At 36.0% G+C, this 21,669-nt stretch overlaps 1 protein-coding gene, 1 long non-coding RNA gene and 1 gene segment (V, D, J or C); 1 reads left to right on the forward strand and 2 right to left on the reverse strand.

Moving 5' to 3' along the window:
• Positions 1 to 758: 758 nt before the first annotated feature.
• On the reverse strand, positions 759 to 5,299 carry LOC311087452. The gene is made up of 3 exons (XR_014607287.1): positions 5,046 to 5,299; positions 1,849 to 1,883; positions 759 to 1,516 (listed from the first exon to the last, which is right to left on the reverse strand). It is a non-coding gene; the product is annotated as an uncharacterized lncRNA (long non-coding RNA).
• A 4,157-nt stretch (positions 5,300 to 9,456) lies between these two features.
• Positions 9,457 to 11,105, forward strand: LOC311087208 (T cell receptor alpha variable 13-1-like). The segment is given in 4 exons: positions 9,457 to 9,753; positions 9,867 to 10,199; positions 10,383 to 10,534; positions 10,687 to 11,105.
• Positions 11,106 to 17,320: 6,215 nt separating this feature from the next.
• LOC311087085 (uncharacterized protein) lies at positions 17,321 to 20,737 on the reverse strand (the record flags this gene model as incomplete). The annotated part of the gene is made up of 12 exons (XM_084120331.1): positions 17,321 to 17,586; positions 17,675 to 17,725; positions 17,982 to 18,044; positions 18,129 to 18,206; positions 18,282 to 18,329; positions 18,425 to 18,517; positions 18,606 to 18,671; positions 19,139 to 19,204; positions 19,419 to 19,511; positions 19,597 to 19,776; positions 20,020 to 20,150; positions 20,664 to 20,737. 12 exons carry the CDS (start codon positions 20,735 to 20,737, stop codon positions 17,351 to 17,353), a joined length of 1,179 nt encoding a protein of 392 aa, XP_083976457.1. The 3' UTR covers positions 17,321 to 17,350.
• Positions 20,738 to 21,669: the final 932 nt, after the last annotated feature.

Consider the following 21,669-nt stretch of genomic DNA (forward strand, 5'->3'; position numbering starts at 1 on the left):
TGGCACTTCTTACAGGTATTTACATTTGATATTTACATTTGTTCATATATCTATATACCTCTATAAAAGTATATAAAGAATTAAAGAATTAAAATACTGAAAGTACCCCAATAATACTATTCCTCTGTTGTTTATAATTTCCCAGAGAGTGTTTTTGCAAATGCAATTACACCCATATCTACTGAAAATCCTCACTGTAAAAAAAAATCCCGTAAAAAAACGGTAAATCTCTGGCAGCAAAGTTTCCAGACGGATTCTGTTAAATTACAGCAAATTACCATTTCACAAAATTACAGGCAAAAACCGTAAAAATACAGACTTGACTTTACGGTCAAAATTAATTAAATTACAGTACATTACCGTTGATAATGACTTATTAAACCGTAGAAAAACAGATAAATTATGTCAAATTACATAAAAAGAACATTTAACTTTAAGGTAAAACTGTAAATTTAGGGTTTTATAAAGTTATTTTATAATAATGCTCTGTCTATCTACAGTAATTATATTTTAATATATAGTTTTTCTGTGTAAAATAACTATGAAGTTATGTATAAAAATGCAATAAGTACATGAATTCAAATACAAAGTTTGTATATTTACAGTTTTAATTTTTGCAGATCCAGTTTCACAACTTAATAGCAAATGTACAGTCAATTTCTGTTAAATTAACTAAACGTACAAGTACGGAAGACCTGCACATTTACAGTATTACTAATTAAACAAACACTGAACATCAAGATACGTGAATGATTTGAAATACAGGCTTAGTATATCATTTAGAACATGCAAAAATATCTACATTAAAAGACAATTGCTGTATGCCTTTATACTCTAATATAACTAAACATTATAGTTATAATTTAAACATTTACAATTACATTTTATTCAAAGTGACTTAAAATTAAGAGAACAATAGAAGCAACAAGTGCAGTGACAAGTCCCAGTTAGTGTAGCACAGTACACTTTTTTTTTTTTTTTTTTAAACAAAGATTTAGTATTATTGGGTCAAGTGATTATGAAAAGATGGATCTTTAGCAGTTTCTTGAAAATGTGTTGAGTTGGGCAGGTCATTCCACCAGCAGGGAACAGTCCAGGGAAAGGTCAGTGAAAGTGATTTTGTGTCTCTTTGGGATGATGGCACCACAAGGCGCCGTTCACTTGCAGAACACAAGCTTCTGGAGACACATAGATCTGAAGCAGTGAGTTTAGGTCTTGCTGCAGCATCTGGATCAGTTGCAGAGGTTTGACTGATGCTGGAAGGCCTGCCAGGAGAGCATTACAATAGTCCAGTCTGGATAGAACAAGAGCTTAGACAAGGAGTTGTGTGGCTCTGATAGGAAGGGCCGGATCTTTCTGATGTTGTATAAGGCAAATCAGCAGGATCACAAAGCAAGGATGGTTTGGCTGAAATCATAAGCAGTTCTGTCTTGGCAAGGTTAAGTTGAAGGTGAAGGTCATTCATCCAGCAAGAATTTTCCATCAGGTAGGCTGAGATAACCGTCAGATCCTCTGGCTGGAATGAAAAGTAGAGTATGTGTCATTACGTGTCATTAAGTGAAGATGTGTGTCATTAAGTGATAGGAAAAGTCATGTTTCTAAATGACAGAGCCTAGTTACACTATACTACAAAAAATTAAATAGATGGGTGGAATCTAACACAATCGTGGTCTTACTGTAGCAAAACCAAACCTTGTACAGCTACAGTGGCCTCACAAGGATCAAATGAATATTCACATGGGAAAATATACAGTATAAAACAAATTAAATTTTCTGCCACTTTTAGTGCAATCATATGGCATCAGAAGACTCGACCATTACAATATTTTAAATTACTTCTTCCCATACCTTGTTTGCCATGATCATTCTGCTTTCCACTTGACCTGAAATCACAAAAAAAAAATATTTTTTAACAACTCAGTATTACATTTACACATGTCAGAATATGTTCCACTGGGACAATGCAAAACCTCAACTGACTATGATCTGGAAGCTGAGCAGGAAAGGCTAACGGTGAGGTTTTGAGCTGAGACACCTAGGGGTGTAACTTTCTGTTCATCTGGATCAATGCAATTTTCATAACCAATGATCAAAAGTATCCTATGAAAAAGGCTTCTATGATGACCCCAGGCCATCCAAAATGTAGATACGTTCATTTCTTCATCAGAACACAAACATTCTATCAACTTTTATTTTATAAGCCTAATATATGCACATGTATGCATTCTATAGCTACGTGTTGGCAAGCAGATGCAGCCAGAATATGCAATTTATCATGTGTTCATATTCTAGTCTCATGTGCTATCCTGTAAGTTATCAACAAGTAACTTACAGTATTTACTGAATTAGTTTTCTTAACAGTCTTGATAGCCACGTAAACGTTAATTAACTATGGTTTAACCACAAAGAAAAAACAAAACAAACAACATGGTAGGCCTATTTGTAGTATAACTGTGGTTATTAAAAATGGTAATAAAAATCCGCCAAAAACGTGGTTACTATAATTTTACTATAATTAAAACCAAGGATATTTTTTAAGAGAAGAGTTTTCAGCTTCCAGACGGTGTTTCAAAATGTCCCGCCATTTAAGAAATTGATTTAACGTTACTGACAGATACTATCGCGTATTAACGAAGATTTTATACACAATTAAACGGACTTTGATATGTATAACAAGTCTACGAAAGCTTGTTTTAGGTCTTTTGAGGTGTGGGTTCAACTGATCGTTCTTAAAACAGATGGAAAATGTAAAGACGTAACTTATGCTACTTTCAGTGTTTTGCCCTCCAGCTCTCGCCAGTTAACTGAACATCATTTAAGAATGCTAACGTTAGCTTGAAAATTGTAAACTTTTTTTTTTTTTTTTTTTTTTTTTTTTTTTGGCCCGCCACCACCCCCCCTCTTCGGAGGACAACTTTATTGTTTAATAAAGCAAATTATATACACAATATATTACAATACTGATGACAGATTTATATACAGTGCGTGACCATTCAACCAATTTAGTAAGACCCTCGGTACATGAGGGGGGGGGGGGGAATTATAACACCACGAACAGAGTGTAACACATAACATATAAGACATGACAAGGTGATAGACAGACAACAGAGGGACAAGACAGTTGACAAACACAAAAACGTATTATTATTGATTAAGTAGAATGATCTTAAGCAAATTTTATTTGTTAATCTAAGATTTATATTAGTTGGTCATGGCTAGGGTGTTTGAGGGGGAAAAGGGTTTGGAAACATGTTATGCGTAAGTGTATGCCTATGTGTATGTATGAAGTGATGGCTGCAAAAACAAAAGTTGGTAATGTACACGGCTTGTAGTTATGTTTGTGTGGTATTAAGAAATGTCAAAAATGGTGACCAGGTGTCTTCAAAGGCTGATGTTTGCTTCCTTCTGTATGCATTGTGTTTTTCCATTGAAATGTATTCTGAGATTAAATTTGTCCAGTGTTTGATGTGGCAAGATTTTTTTGATTTCCAGTTTTGGAGAACTACTTTCTTAGCGACAGCTAGAGAGATGAGCAACGGATTCCTGTATTTTTGCGGGATATGGATTTCGGAAGAGTCGCCTATGAGACAAAGTGTTGGTGATGATGGGATTCTGTGGCTCAGGATAGTGGACAGTGTCTCAGTGACTGTAATCCAAAAAGAGTGAACTGGTTGGCAGTGCCACATGGCGTGCAAATAGTCGTCTGTGCTACCCAAAGTGCATTGTGAACAGATTTCGGTGTTGTGTAGGCCCATTTTGAACATTTTACTTTGGGTGATGTGAGTTCTATGAATGACTTTATATTGTATAAGCTGCAGGTTTGTGTTATCGGTCATGGAAAATGTATTCCTACAGATTTGTTCCCAGTACTCAGGGTTGGAAGAGACGGCCAGGTCGGTTTCCCACTTGGCTGTTGGGAGTGTTATTGTTGTGTTTTGGTTGGAGATTAATGTATATAGTTGGGAGGTTAATTTTTTGAAGTTATTAATTTTCAAAATTTCTTCTATAAGCTGGGAAGGTTGTAATGTATTGTTTGTAAGTGTGGTTTTATCTTTAATTTGAAGTCTAAGTTGTTGATATTGAAGGAATTGTTCTCTCCCAACCCCATATTTCTGTGTGAGTGTGTTAAATGACATGAAATGTTGGTTCTCAAATAAGTGGTGAAGATGTGTGATTCCTTTTTGTGCCCATGTGGGGAAATAAAGAGGTTTGTTCTGTATCATGAATTCTGGGTTGTGCCAGAGTGGGGTGTACCTGTTTAATTCTAGTGATGATTTTGTGATTTGGTTCGTTTTCCACCAGGCTGTCAGAGTTGAATGGATGGTAATGTGTTGGCAGAGTTTGGATTTTTTGATTGATTGTGAAAGGAAGGGGAGATCTGCAACTGAGATATTTGTGCATTTGTTTTGTTCCAGTTCTAGCCAAGGATAATTATGCTTGTGTATATTGATCCATTTAGCTAGGTACTGTAATTGATTAGCCAGGAAGTAGTGATGAAAGTTTGGTGCCTCAAGCCCCCCATGTGATTTTTTATTTTGTAGTGTTGAGAGTGATATCCTGGGTTTTTTGTTTTTCCAATAAAATTGTGTTGTTAATGAATTAAGAGTTTTGAACCATTTATCTGTAGGAGTGATAGGGATCATAGAAAAAAGGTAATTTATTTGGGGTAGGGTTTTCATTTTGACAGCAGCTATTCTTCCGATGAGTGTGAGTGGGTGTTTAGACCAGCGTTTATATTCATCTTCAATTTTCTTTAGGAGTGGAGTATAGTTGAGGGTGAAAAGCTCTGACAGCCTGGGGGAAATCTGAATCCCTAGGTACTTGATGTTGCCTGTGTGAAGGTGGAGGGATGTGTCCTGAGCTCCAGAATCCCATGCATCATCTGAAAGTGGTAGTAAAATTGACTTGTTCCAGTTGATAGTGTAATGTGAGACAAGGATTGAGACAAATTGAGACAAATTGTATTGAGACAAAAATTGTAAACTTAACACAAATGTAATATAAAATATTGTTCACATGTAACGTTAGTATAATGAGACTCTTACCTCAGCCGGTGATCGGTTGGCATGATGTCCGCTGTGACGATTACGAACAAGGCTCACTGAAAAGGGCGTTTATTTCCGAAGAATCCAAACGGACTGACTGACAAAAGGGCTCCTGCTCACGGCTGCTCTTGACGAATACGATTGCTTTGAACCACTGTTGATCTCACAATCCACTTCACGAGAGAGTACTGTAGACTGAATTCAAATCTCCCGCTTGCCCAAACTCGACTGATCAGCTAACGTTAACCGTTGTGAGCGGGAGTAAACAGCGGAAATGAATTTGAATCTGCGTCATCGCGCGCGCGCACTCTCTCTCTCTCTCTCTCTCTCTCTCTCTCTCACACACACACACACACACACACACACACAAAGCCCTGAATGTGAAGCAACGGAGATTTGGAAAAATATTCATAAAATATACATTAAAATTATTGGAGAATAAGACAATGAAATAATGATCAAAATGAGTATAAAATAAAATGTGAAATAAAAAATAATTAAATACAGGCCTACTGTAGCCTATGTAGGTTAGGCTACTGTATGTATGTTACAAATACTATTATTTAACCTAAAAAAAACTCACTTTAACCCCCACATGCTTAATAATATGTAAGGAAAACATTGAATAGATGCTGATTTCCGCAGTTATACCTTCTTTTCTTTGTTTTCTAATTTCACAGAAAAAAATCTGTAAAATATTACTTAATAATTTCTGTAAAATTACACATAACTCTGTAAAAATACAGACAAGTTCCTTTTAAAAAACGTAAAATTGCTGTAAAACCAAAATACAAGCAATTATCTGTAAATTTAACAGTGGACCTTTAAATTACAGCAAATGCCTTTTATTTTACAGATATTTGCTGTATAATGACAAAACGGCAAAATTCTGTAAAAAAATACAGACAATTACCTGTAAAATTACGCTTTTTTTTTACAGTGCTGCTTTAGAACGAGGAAAGACGTTCCTGCAACTACAATGGAAGTAATATAAGGAGTTTGCAGTGGTACAGACAGTATCCCAACACTGCCCCAGAATTTCTGTTGCAAGCTTTTGAAAATCTGGGTCGAGAGGAGAAGGACCGCTATGCTGCTGAAGCGCTGAAGGACAAAAAACAACTAAATCTGGAGATCTCCAAAACTGAGATAGCAGACTCTGCAATATACTACTGTGCCTTGGTGCCCACAGTGACAGGAAACCCTTCTACGCTGTACAGAAACATGAGATGATGAAAAATACATTAATAACATCTTGAGCAAACTTTCTCAGATTTTAAACAATATCAGAACAACAACATCTGTTACCAAACAAAATGTTTATCTCTTTGAAGTCTTGTCACATATACAAGTACAAGTCCAGTATTAATCAGAGAAAAACGACTCAAGACCTCAAAGAGGGTGGAGCTCTCTCACGAAGAGGGTGATACAAAGTTTCTCTATGTTTACTGTCATCACTCCAAAGATCACCCATCATGTTTCTCTTTTGTTTGATATTTTCATTATTCATCGGTAAGAGATGTTCTAATTTTCAGGGTATCATCCCCCAATATGCTAAAAAATGTGAAGTAAATTTTGAGCAACCAATGCATGAGTTTATGACGACAATATCTAATTCCTGTTTTATTAACAAACATGCATTTCTCTCTTTTTTTTTTTCTTCAGGAATTTCTTTTTCAAACACAATATACCCATTATCCTCTGGAAAGCATGTTTTCAGAGGTGAAAATGTGATTCTTACTTGTAACTACAGTGTTGATGTAGATAATCTGCAGTGGTATCGCCAGAATCCTGGATCTCGACCTGAGCACCTCATTCTCATCACAGAATATTCAGAACCCGTTCTTTCACTTCGTCTGTCAGCAAAAGCTAAAAAAGACATAAAACAAGTGAATCTTACAATCTCATCTGCTGAAGAAACAGATTCTGCTCTGTACTACTGCGCCCTGCAGCCCACAGTGACAGGAAACCTGGGAACACTGTACAAAAACGTGGGATGTATTACATTTGTGTTAACATTGATTTTTTTTTTAAAGCAGAAACGATTAAAGACATCATAGACTAAAAATATATTTCCAAACCAGTTAATTTCAAACCGTTTTAATGTGTTTGTTTGGTGTTTCAAAAGTAAAGTCACTCACTCAGCCCAGAAGAGGGCGCTGTGCTCCACACACTGTAGTCCTCATGCATATCAAATCAAATCAAATCAAATCAAGTATATTTGTATAGCGCTTTTCACAATACAGATTGTATCAAAGCAGCTTCACAGTATTAAAATAAAATAATACAACAAAGTTTGTTTCTAGTGGAATTTATTGATTGATAGAATAAAATTAAATATCCCCAAAATATCCCCAACTGAGCAAGCCAAAGGCAACAGTGGCAAGGAACCGAAAAACTCCATCAAGTGACCTAATGGTGTCCTAAAACTCCATCAGGTGACCTAATGGAGAAAAAAAAAACCTTGGGAGAACCCAGGCTCAGTCGGGGGCCAGTTCTCCTCTGGCATTTATGAACTAGAGGCCGGATTGTAGTTTGAAACTGTGAGATTAACAATATTATATGAATGCCTGGCTGAAAAGATGCGTCTTTAATCTAGTTTTAAACTGGGAGAGTGAGTCCGAGCAACGAACAGTATCAGGAAGGCTATTCCAGAGTTTTGGAGCCAAATGTGAAAATGCTCTCCCTCCTTTGGTGGATCTGGATATCCTAGGTATGACCAAAAGCCTTGAATTTATTGATCTTAAAGAGCGCGATGGATTATAGGGTGATAGAAGATCCGTTAAATAGACTGGAGCTAAGCCGTTTAGGGCTTTATAAGTCAGTAGCAATACCTTATAATTAATACGGAACTTTATAGGTAGCCAATGTAGTGATGATAAAATCGGTGTTATATGATCATATTTTCTTGATCTAGTAAGAACTCTAGCAGCGGCATTTTGGACTAACTGTAGCTTGTTTATTGAGGATGCAGGACAACCGGCTAATAAAGCATTACAGTAATCTAGTCTCGAGGTCATGAATGCATGAACTAACTTTTCTGCATCAGAAACTGATAGCATATTACGTAGCTTAGCAATGTTTCTAAGGTGGAAAAAGGCTGTTTTTGTAACATACGAAATATGATTTTCAAAAGACAGGTTACAATCGAGTATAACACCCAGGTCTTTTACTGTAGAGGATAAAGTAACAGGACATCCTACGATGTCAAAGTTGTATTGTGAGAGGTTCTGTGGGCGGTTTTTTGAACCGATAAGTATTACCTCTGTCTTGTCTGGATTTAATAAAAGAAAATTATGCGTCATCCAATCTTTTATATCTTTAACACACTCTGTCAATTTGGATAATTTAGCGTTTTCATCCGGCCGTGATGAAATATATATTTGAGTGTCATCAGCATAACAATGGAAACTAATTCCATGTTTCCTTATAATATTTCCAAGTGGTATCATATATATTGAGAATAACAGAGGGCCCAACACAGATCCCTGCGGCACTCCATAGTTTACTGGAATTATGATCGATTTTTCTCCATTTAAATAGACAAAATGGTAGCGGTCTGATAAGTATGATCTGAACCAGCTTAATGCTTGTCCTTGAACACCAGTATAATTTTGTAGTCGATCTAAGAGTATTGTATGATCTATAGTATCGAACGCAGCACTTAGATCAAGTAAAACTAGTATTGAGATGCAGCCTTGGTCAGAAGCTAAGAGTAAATCATTTGTGATTTTAACGAGCGCAGTTTGAGTGCTATGATGCGGTCTGAATCCTGACTGAAACTTTTCATAGATATCATTTTCTTGCGAGAAAGAGCCCAGTTGAGCGGACACAACTTTTTCTAGTATTTTAGACATAAAAGGTAGATTTGAACCGCATATCATGATCACACAAGTCTTTGACATCCAGAAGCAAGCCAGTTATTTCCTCAGAGCATAGCATTATAGTCAATGATGATTATAGAAATCTAAATCCTGATCCATTCATCACTATTTTTTAAATTGAACAATTGTGATAAATTCAGATAAATCATAAACTGCATAGGCCTACTGTATATATTTAAATGAAACGGTTTGTATGCAGCACCAGCACCATCTATAATAATAATAATAATTAAATATATATATATATATGTGTGTGTGTGTGTGTGTGTGTGTGTGTGTGTGTGTGTGTGTGTGTGTGTGTGTGCTTAATTCAGATTAAAGTAAAAAACTTTTTAAATTGCCAAAAGGTGAAGCTCTAGACTCATATTGTTTTAGTCAGTCAGAGTCTGTCATATCATGCTGCTCTGTGCAGTGTGCACTTAATATATTTTTGGAGCTTGCAGATGATATTTATCCCAACATTAATTAATAAATAAAGTGATACTGCTTTGCAGGCGTGATACAAAATAGCCTAAATAATTGACTCAAAATAAAAATCCTGTATATATACTCACTCTCACGTTTCTCCAATACATCAGACACTCTACAGTACACCATATAAGGAGAAGAAGGCGGAGCAGAAAACAACAGTACACAAATCTCATATAGATTTCACTTAGATTTGAATGTAGGCCTGTGAAAGTGAATAAGATTTGAGAACTTACAGTAGAAAAGTCTCACAGGTCACAGGGTGTGGCTACAAAAGAAACACAGAAGGCACTTGCTCTTTCTCTATCCCAGTATTAGGATGCTGTTTTTTTACTTCACAGTCATGGCACTTCTTTCAGGTTATTGATTTATATTTATTTCAAAGCCATAAATGTTGTCTTTGAGCATATAAAAATATTTTCTTCTGATGCTGAATTAATGTTATTTTTTTCTGCTGTTGTTGTATTTCCAGACAATGTTCTTGCAAATGCAATAACATCCCAGTCTACTGAAAAGCCTGCTTTAGAAGGAGAGAAGACGACTCTTTCCTGCAACTACAGTGGAATCTCTATTAACAGTTTTCAGTGGTACAGACAGTCTTCCAACACTGCCCCTGAATTTCTCTTGCAAGCTTTTGAAAATCTGGGTCCCGTGGAGAAGGACCGCTATGCCACTGAAGCGCTGAAGGACGAAAAACAACTAAATCTGGAGATCTCCAAAACTGAGATAGCAGACTCTGCAATATACTACTGTGCCCTGGTGCCCACAGTGACAGGAAACCCTTCTACACTGTACAAAAACCTGAGTACGATCCTCATTTCAGAAAATATCTGAACAACAACACCTCTCCCGCAACCATGCAAAAGATTCAAATATGATACTGCAAGTTCATATCACAATAACACAATAACCATTACCCATTAATAAATGTATTCTAATAAACTTTACATCTAATAAATTAGCAATCAAAATGTGTGTGTGTTTTCAGGTAGAGGAAAGACACATGGGACAGAGGGTGGAGCTCTCTCACAAAGTGTTTAATGTGCAAGAGGCTGTCTCAGAGTCACTCGAATTTGCCATCACTCCCTCATTGACCATCCATCATGTTTCTCCTTTGTTGGATATCGTTTTTATTTATAGGTAGGTGTTTTCATTTTTAAAAGCTTGATAAAGATTTATAAAATGAAAATGTAGTATATGTAGCAGCATTAAGTGGAGCAATTGATACATGTGTTAATGCCAAAATAAGTTTTCTGTTTAATGAATAAAGATGTATGTCCCTTTTTTTACAGGAAATTCCTCTGCAAACACAATATACCCATTATCCTTTGAAAAGCAAGTTTTCAGAGGTCAAAATGTGATTCTTTCCTGTAACTACAGCGTTGATGTAAATAATCTGCAATGGTATCGTCAGTATCCTGGATCTCGACCTGAGCACCTCATTCTCATCACAGAGTATTCAGATCCACCTGATCCTTCACTCCGTCTGTCAGCAAAAGCTACAAAAGAAATCAAACGTGTTGATCTTATGATCTCCTCTGCTGAAGTGTCAGACTCTGCTGTGTATTACTGCGCTCTGGAGCCCACAGTGACAGGAAACACTAGAACACTGTACAAAAACCTGTGATATATTCAGTCAGATTTAACATGCATTTGAAAGCCTTAGCATTACAAACTTGATGTTAAATACTAAATAAAAATGTTCAGTTGTGAACATTTGTCCAGTGTCTTTCAGTCAAACAGCAGCAACACCAACTAAAAATGACCAAATAAATACAAGTGAACAAAAAAACACAGAGGCATAATGTATTATCAATATTACACAGTGGTGTCAAAAAGTCTGAGACACTAGTGAAAATGCCACTTTTACATTTTTGTTTAATTTAATACAGTTATAATACTTTTTTCAGTGATGTCCAGCATTATTTGAGAGAATTCCAAAAAGCACATTGTTCAGTGGAAACAGGAAAATCTGATCTTTGCATGGTCAGTGTCACAAATTTGTTTTATTATGTTTTATTTTATTAGTGACCCAGAAATGTATTTATTTTTCAGATTCTTGGAGCCTACTGTATAATGAAGCTGAAACGTCTGAAGCAGTCATTCAGAAGCAGAAGCTGCTTCACTGTATAATTTATGACTAAACTATTCCACCTGCTACTCAATCTTTGAAGTTCTTCTTACATTAGTCACTGAAAATAACTGTATTCATTATTATACAGTAAATCTTTCACCATAGAAAACAATTTCCTTATTAATAGTCTCAATAGAATATAAGTGTTGTTGCTCACTTCCTTGCCACAGGGTGGAGCGCTGCAGCCTGTTGTTAGAAAGCAGCTCAAGTTAAATGTGATTGACTCAAGGTTGAGTGTAACACTTAAAGCATTCATTGACTCGAGTCTTGAGGTTGAGTGAATTCTGCTGAACAATGGCCAGGTTTACTGTAGTCTTGTTTGTATTTTCACTGCTTAAGGGTAAGTAATACTTTAATTCTGATTGCTGTATTAGTGTCAACAGCAGCTGACCAAACATGTAACAGTAACTTAGTTTGTTACACAATCTGTATCAAGTATTTAACAGTTCTGTTGAGCAGTAATACTCTTCTTCTTTTACAGAGAGTGCTGATGGATATACAATAGAATCTCTCTCACCAGAAAAGCATGTTTCAGTTGGAGAAAGTGCTATTATCTCTTGCAAATACAGTGGACTTGGGCCCAACTTCCAGTGGTATCGCCAATATCCAAGATCCAGACCAGAGTTCCTTATTTTTCATACAGAGAGTGCTGTTTCATCCAAACCCACTTTACGTCTCACAGCGATACCCAAAAAAGAAATGACAGAAGTGTATCTGGAGATCTCCTCTGCTGAAGTGAAAGACTCTGCTGTATATTACTGCGCCCTGGTGCCCACAGTGACAGGAAACACTAGAACACTGTACAAAAACATAAAACATTAACACATCTTGTATTATACAAAAATTGTGACACGCCAGCATCCAATCACCTACAATAAATTATTGATGTATAAAACGCTGTGGGGTCTTTTCATTTTGAGAAAAAAACATCCCATCAGAGAAAATAAAGTCTCAGCAAGAGGGTGGAGCAAATTCACAAAGACTTGAATGTGTGAAAGGCTGATTCAGTTGAAGTATTCCTGCTTTGTTATCTTTACAATCACTCTTCATCAGAAACCATCATGTTTCTCTTTTGTTGGATACCACTGTCATTATTCATAGGTAAATCATTTCTTATATTATTTTTGTTCGCTTAAAAAAAAATGATGTGGTATATTTTATATAAAATGGTGACTTTTTGTTTATTTAAAAAAAAACATTGTATGTGAAATATATAATATCAAATAGAGGCTTTAGTATCAGTTTAATAAATACAGATGCCTTTTGTACATTACAGGAAATTCCTTTGCTGACATAATACAGCCATTGTCTTCTGAAAAACATATTTTCAGAGGTGACAATGTGACCCTGTCCTGTAACTACAGTGGCCTTGTATATAACCTGCAGTGGTATCGGAAATATGTGGGATCAAGACCGGAGTTCCTGATACTTGTAAGTGAAAATTCAGAGTCTTCTGAGCCTTCTCTTCGTCTGTCGGCAAAAGACTCAAAAGACAAAAAACAAGTGAATCTTACAATCTCTTCTGCTGAGGTGTCAGACTCTGCTCTGTACTACTGCGCTCTGAGGCCCACAGTGACAGAAAGCCCAGAAACACTGTACGAAAACCCTGATTCCAGTCATGTGCCTTTGTGCTGTTACTGATTTTACAGTTCAGTTTGACATCTCAATAAATAATCCAAAACCTTCTTTAAGTTTTATTTGTGTGGAAAGCTTTAATATGATGTTTGATTTCAATTTCTTAAAACGGAGAAGAAATATGCAATGTATCTTCACATGAGGTGTTCCAGTAATTTCCATGTGCATACACACATTTTAGTTTGTCTCATTTATAAGAAAGCTTCAATAACAAAAAAGGAATGTTTTCTCATTTGTTACAATTTTCTTTTCTTTTATTAATTTTTTCTAAAAACCAACAACTGAAAATCAATAAACTGTGACAACAGCTTTAAGATGGATGCATGTAAGAACCTTCTATCGTGATCAATGTCTTTTTTAGAGGGTAAAAATACAAAAACTGTGCAAGTCCTTGGTGATTCATGAAGGTCTGAATGTGTTTGTTTTCACCCAGAAGAGTGTGTTCTTCTCATTTCTGTAGTTCTGTACACAAAGAGCTCAAGACTCATCATGGAAGATCAAATCTTGCCACAGGGTGGAGCTCCAGACTTAAATCACAGTGTTCCAGTGAAGAAAAGGCACATCTGAGTTTGTCATTTCTTTCCATCATGCTGCTCTGTGCACTTGTAATATTATCAGTACTAGCAGTTGCATTTTATCACCACATCTTTTGATTTAAACATGGTAATATTACATTTATCTGGTCACAATAGTGAATTTAGTATGTTTTTTTCTTCAGGAGACTCTCTTGGTGATCTAATAACTTCTCATGGTTCTGAAAAAGAAGCTCAAGATGGTAACAGTGTTACTCTCTCCTGTAACTACAGTGGTGTTGTTTACAATCTACTGTGGTATCGTCATCAGAGATCCAAACCAGAACTCCTTCTCTACATGACTGAATCTGGAGATCCAGTTAAAGCAGATCCATCAGCCCACTGGTTTTCTGCTAAAGTTGACAAACACAGAAAGCTCATGCTGAAAATCAGCCCTGCTAAAGTAACAGACTCTGCACAGTATTATTGTGCCCTGGAGCCCACAGTGACAGGAAACCCTTTTCCTCAGTACATAATCTTCCTGCATATTAGCCATGCTTTTCATTAATGTTTAACAAGCACAAGTATTCTGTGTGTTTCTGTGACTGCATTAGCCATCAGTAACTGTAAGATCTCTTAATGAATCCACAAGTAGGCCTGCCAACACAACACATATTTCCAGAACACACACACAAGTGGGGGCAGTGTCGGCACCATGAGTGGACCCTGGGGGCCCTTCAGTCACTGTGTCCCCTTACTTCTAATCTTGAAAGTAATATATCCACATAATCTAGCATTTCCAACACTTCTTCAGATTTCTTACCAGACACATTTATTTGAAGCTGGTGATGTTTATTTTTCAACAAAAATTAGCCAACAACCTTATAAACTGTATTAATTTCCTTACAAGTGGAATCCTGAGCACATAAAGAAAGGCCAGGGAAAATAAATCTAGTTAAACCTTCTTCCTTCAATAATAGGACTCTACAAATCTCTCTCTCTGTAACCAAATATCAAAAATGTATTTAGTTGTCTTCACTTTCTCTACAGCAGACTTCTACCTGACAGTCAAACCTGCATTACGTCACGAAAGTGTGTACTTGGAGGAAGACTGCAAGGGATTAGGGTTCCATTTGGGACAGGGCATAAAGACAGAAATACAGAAGTAAATCATTGTGCCAGAAGGCGGAGCTTAATATCATGATGTAGAAGCATTTTCATCTGAAGGAGGTTGTCAGAATTCAAAGGCATCCAGTCGGAATGAAACTCTTGATACTCTGTAGTCTTTCATATTCTTCTTCAGATATCTGCTATCATGATTATTTTCTCTCTCCTCAGTTTTTTGTGGACATTTATTGGTAAGATAAAGTTTTTTTTCTCTCCAATCTGGATCAGTTACTTTTTATTTATTTACTGCTATACTTTTTACGGTTAAGTTACTGTTTGATTTATCTAACCAGGCGTTTATTCTCAATTTATAGGCCACACAGAGGCAGATGCAATAAAACCCTTGTCAGGGGATGAAAATAAACTTGTTGGTGACACTGTTACTCTGTCCTGCAGTTACAAAGACTATACGGGTCTTGTAAATAATTTACAATGGTACAGACAATATCCCAGATCCAAACCGGAGTTCCTCCTTTACATCTTCCCAGGTGGAGATATGGGTGATAGACCAGACAGATTTTCTGCTGAAGTTCAAGATAAACAAGTGGATCTGAAGATCTCCTCTGCTGTACAGGCAGATTCTGCCATGTATTACTGTGCCCTGGTGCCCACAGTGACAGGAAATCTAACAGCAACATACAAAAACCTCCCATGCCATCATTCAAGATGAAGCTCTAAACACTTGCTTCATCTGGTCTTAAATGCCAATGCATCATCACCACAATAGTCTGTCCTTTTGCTGAAACAAGTCATAACATTCATATAGTCAAAGGTTTACAGATCTCCCATCTGACTGAAATTGTACAGAAAACTTTGAACTGTTTTGCCAGGAGGTGGTGCTGTATGACTGTATTCATTTTGTGAGTTTTTCCAAAATAATTATCTTGCAATATGTGAGTTTTATCTTACATGCAGATTAATTTGCTGTCATTTTAGTTTTTGCGCAGGTTAGATTTTGCCTTAAGACTGATTCTTGTCTGCTCAAAGGTCAGAGATTGACATGTTTACATTTGAGCTGCAAGATATTGTTAGTTTGCTTTAGATTTAAGTTTACGTTTGTTCATTTAATTGGTTATTCCCATCAATACTACACATTTTTTGCCTACAAGGTACATTTCTTTAGAAAATGTTTTTACTAAATGATAAAAATATACCAGATATTGTATTCTGCCAGAGTGAGGGCCAGTCAACAATTTGATCTCACAATGATGTCACTATGAGCTCACAATATTCTCATGGTGCGGTCATAATGTGAGTGTCACAGTGAACTAAAAGTGTAACCACACAGAGCTCTCACTGTGTGCTCATACTTTGTTCACAACATGAGGTCACTGCACAATCACAGTGCACTCATACTGTGGTCAAAATATGAGGTCACATCACACTCACTGTGTGCTCATACTGTGATCACTGTGAGGTCACTGCGCACTCACTGTGTGCTCATACTGTGATCACTGTGTGCTCATACTGTGGTCACTGTGTGCTCATACTGTGATCACTGTGTGCTCATAATGTGATCACTGTGTGCTCATACTGTGGTCACTGTGTGCTCATACTGTGATCACTGTGTGCTCATACTGTGGTCACTGTGTGCTCATACTGTGATCACTGTGTGCTCATAATGTGATCACTGTGTGATCATAATGTGGTCACTGTGTGCTCATAATGTGATCACTGTGTGATCATAATGTGGTCACTGTGTGCTCATAATGTGATCACTGTGTGATCATAATGTGGTCACTGTGCTCATACTGTGATCACTGTGTGATCATAATGTGGTCACTGTGCTCATACTGTGATCACTGTGTGCTCATACTGTGATCACTGTGTGCTCATACCGTGAGATCACCATATAACACCACTATGCAATAATTGTGTTAGTTCACTGTTATCTAAAATGATTCAGTTAACTCAAACTTTTACACCCACATTCTTTATTTCCATCAATAAAAACAATCAAACAAAAAGTCAGCTTTTTCCTTTATTTGGTTTCCTTTTCAGCCTGGTGTTGGCATTGGACAAAAAAAATTCTACTTGGCGAATACATTCCGCGTCTGGTGTTGTTCTGGTGGTTACTTTTAGCTTCTTCACCTCTATTTCATTTTGTTTGTGAAAAGACCTGACACATTCTAAAAACACAAAGAGCAAGGTGTTAACATTACAATTTCTATAGCAGCATCCAGATGCACAAACCAAAACTTAAACACTTACTTTTCAAACATGTCAGGAGCACAGGTGGCAACACCTTCTTCCCATCTTTCCCCGTTCTGTTATACAGACAGAGAACATTGTCTGACGCTATGCTTTTTAAAGCCTGTCTCACCATCTCACCTATATTGGAGCTGCCGTGAGTATGGATGAGATAGTGTACCTGACAAAAACATACATAATATTGTCATGATTAAAATATACCAGGCTTCAACATTTCTTTTACATGGTATCTGCTGCAAAAAATAAAAAAATAAAAAAAATAAAACTGTGGCTTTGTTGTAAAAATAAACGCTAAATTTATATAGTAGTACTAACATAAAGCTCTCGATAATTTTTGTCTTCTTCAAGCCTCTGACAGAAGGCTTCAAACGTTTCAAAGCTGGAGCACTGTTGTTGTTGTTTAAAAAGTTCCTCATGGGCATCTTCTTCTGCCCGCTTCATGAGAACAGACTTAACTTTTGCCAAGTCATTCATGATGACAGCTTGTCTCTGTTCCAGCATTTGAATTTGTTGGAGTATCTTAGTATTCAGATCTGAAAAATTGTAAAGTTAGATTGTTATATAGCAAAGGATGTTTTATGTCTGTATAAATAAATAATGTCTAATTGATATATCACATACCAAACAATTTCTCCATGGTGACTTTGCATTTTGTTTCCTTTGGTTCCTTCCCTGTTATCAAAATTACATACATAAGGTCAGTGAAATTGCATTTATCTAAATCAGTTATATTGTTTCTATATTTATTTTTCTACATCAATTAAACCGTTTTTTCCCTGATCGTTTTATCCACAATGCACATGTAGGTGGTTCACTTTAATTGTGGGGACATTTGGTACAATGTAAAAAAAAAAAACACACACACACGCACACACACACACACACACACACACACACACACAATAAATTATATTAAATTATAACTCACCTGAAGAAGCAGAGCTTTTGGGATGATCATCCTCATGCATTGCCACATTTCCCTGAAGAGTATCTGTGAGAGTCATGACACAAAATTCTCTTATAAGGTACCTTGTGATGTGTTTGCATGTGTTAAAGGGAATATCTATTGTCTCACCTAAGAATACTGGGTTGGGCTGGCTTGAGTTTAAATAACTGTCATCAGGGCTTTCATTGTTATCAGCCAGACAGTCACCTGAACAATGTGAATTAGAATGATCAAATTAGCTTAACCAGATTCAATTTAAGAGAAAAAGTGTTTCATACTCACCAGATGTTTTGACACACAGAGCTTTCTGAATAAGTGGACTCTTGACTACTTTCAAGAAAAGACATAAGACATTCAAAATCTGCAAATAAAATTATAAAGCTGATTCTGCTAAGTTCCTTAGATAAGTTAAAACACAAGCCTACCATGGTATCTGGGAGTTTTGGCCAGCTGAACATTCTTTGTCTTCAGACCAACTCGCTTCATTGCATTTCTTGACTTCTTTAAATGCACATCATCTGTTTATCACATTAAAATTAGTATGATCACCTAATCTTTTGCCATAACAAACCTTGTCTACACAATGAATAAACAATGTATACACACCTGGTATCCTGGTTTGCACTGTAATTTCTTTATAAGTCATGTGATGTTGTTGAAGATCATGAAATTCTGAGAGGAAGATATAGAAGTAAGTGGCTTAATGTACATCAATACATGAATGCATGGGTTTTCTAACCGGGGTCAGGGGACCCACAACAGGCCTCCAGAGGGTTGTAAGGGTCTTCATAAAATTCATAAAAAACATAAATATTAATATATTCAAACATTGTTACAGTCACATTTTTAAGTTCTTGATAGAGACATTTAAGTTTATATTTGTTTTTTATCTGTAGTATGGGATTTGTATTTCTTTGTAAAACAGAATTCTTTGTAAAGCTTCTATAAAACTAATAAATTTGAACTAAAAATGTTTATCTTCAGGTTTACATGTCCAACATTACTCCTTAGCTAAAGGTTCATCATATATGGTGGGTTTTGGCAATATAAAGTGTAAAAACCTCTGCATAGTAACACATTATACACACCATTAATACATGAATTTATCTTTTGTATATGTGTGTATATGTTTAAATCACCTGAGACATCAGAGCTTGTGGGCTTGGGATCATCCTCATCTTTTTTCCCACTTCTCTGAAGAGTATCTTTAAAGATAGATCATGCAGAAGAAAAATATTTTTTATTAAATAAAAGTTTAGTTAAAAAGTTAAAACACTGTCACACTGAACTTTCTGAATGAGCTGAATATTGACTAATGTTCAAAAGAAGAAAAAAACAAACTAATAAAAAATGGATTGAAAAAACATAAAAGTGCTTTAGCAAGTTCAAAGTTCTACATCAAAGTTAAAACAGGCTAACCATGGTATATAGGAGGTTTGGGCAGTGGGACATTTCTTGACTTCAGACCAGATTGCTTCACTTCATTTCCTGACTGCTTCAAGTTCATATCATCTGTTTAGTACATACAAATAAAGAATGATCACAGAGTTATGGCTAAATTGTTTTCTGCATACCAATCATTTCAATATATACAGACCTTCACAGGAAGATGTCTCTGAATTGATGTCACTTTCATCACAGAGCTTATTTTTCCTTTTTCTCTTCTCAGGTAATTCCACAACTGCAGGGTCTGTCATTGAATAAGTAATTGAGTCCTCTGCTGCTGAGACCCCCGTTGTGTAATCTGAGATGTATTGATTTGCTTGATCATAGTCTCCTGTAAGTGGTAAATTTATGTATACTATGTGTATAATGGAAATTCAGTCAACTATTTATTCATCATAGAATACATAAATATATTATGATTAGCAAATTTATAAGACAACCTATCATAATATTGAGAAAAAAATCTTCCAGAAATGTTAAATACTTATGTAAAACTAAAATTTGTGTTCTTATACCCACATTTCAGCATCACATTCATTTTCAATTCAAATGCACCATTATTGCAATTTCTTACCAATTGATGGTCCAACGATCTTCACAATGTCATAAACCTTCCAGTTAGGGTTTGGTGGAGAATTGTTTTTAATGTTTGAGAGTGATGATGTCCATTGACACTTCAATGTTCCATTGTCATCAAAAATCCAACTGATTGGTACAACAGATGTCTGTCCATCACCGAATAAACAAATTCGATACTGAAAGACGCACGCACACGCACACGCACACGCACACACACATTATTCATAGTCTTTCAAATCAAAATCAGGATAACATGCAATAAAAAAGGCAAAAACCCTGCCTTACTGACTTACTTGACTAACTAATCAAACTGAATGCATGAGCGGTATAAGCGCTACCGCATTGTATTCATCTTTATCAATCAATGACAAAGGTATCATGATTGCTTTATGTCTCAGTTGAGTGGTATCAGTATGTAACATTTTAGTGTGATTCCGAAATCCTTTGAATATGCCAATTATTCTGGAGTCACATGGCTTAGTGTACAAAGGTTCCATTCTGCAAAAAACCTCACAAAAAATCAGATTTTCTTGAACTCCATGTATAAGGCAGTAGCTATCATTGGTCATTCTGTAACATTCTTTTGTCTTTGGCGTACCAGAGTTAACATTTGATTTCTTAGAACTTGATATTGCTTGCCTCTCTGCCAATCTGTTAGCTACTTGAATCAGTGGATCACTTGAACCGCGGATAAACCTCTTGATTTGACCCATATTGTTCTCAAACTTGTACGCTGAACAATAGTGTAATGATCTGTTGTAATTTGCAACATCAGTGAGATGTAGCAAGCAATGCACATTATATGAGATGAAACTCATGCTATACAGGCTGCTACCTTTTTCAACAAAATATGTTAACAGCTCATCTGCATAATCACGATGCTCCATTAGGTTTTCACTGTACAAGATGCGCATTCTAATACTAAGTGAAAGGAAGTGAATATACTTCTCCTTATCGAGAACATATTTCAAAATCACTGGTCCAGTATAAAGCAAAAATGTTCGGAATTCAGTTGCTTTCCAGTGCTTCAGTTCATCTAACCCCCTGGGTTTCCTATTGAATTCAGGAGGTATGTGATGTCGGACAGCTTGATGAAAATAAGTAATGGTGCTAAGATGTCCAGCTGATAATCTATGGGCCAAAGGTCCTTCTTTCCACAGCATCAACATTCGCTTAGTCACTCCTAGATCTACACAACCCTTCAAGTTCATTTTATGAAGTATACTTGAGTAATGTTCAAGTATATTTTTAAGTATACTTTATGTAGTAAGTATACTAATGTCAATATGTACTAGTAGTAAACTTGTAAGTGTACTATTTTAATACCGCTTGGGACTAAATTGGCCCACTTGAAGTATATAAAAGTATATGTTTAAGTGTACTATAAGTGTAATAGTAGTAAACTTTAAGTGCACAACTAGTTCATAATTATGTTTCTCATTTGTACTGCAAGTGAACTTATGAGTATACTAGTAGTTTACTATTTTAATACTTGTAGCAACTTTGAAGTATACTCTCAGTAAACTACTAGTTTAGTAGTTTTATACTACAAGTTTTCTTTAAGTGAACTTAACATCATACTTATAGTTTACCATTTATATACCATTTACCATTTATATATTATTTTTACTCTTTTAGTGTACTA

The sequence above is a fragment of the Abramis brama genome (assembly GCF_963993115.1).
Source record: "Abramis brama genome assembly, chromosome: 7".
NCBI classification, from domain to species: Eukaryota; Metazoa; Chordata; class Actinopteri; order Cypriniformes; family Leuciscidae; genus Abramis; species Abramis brama.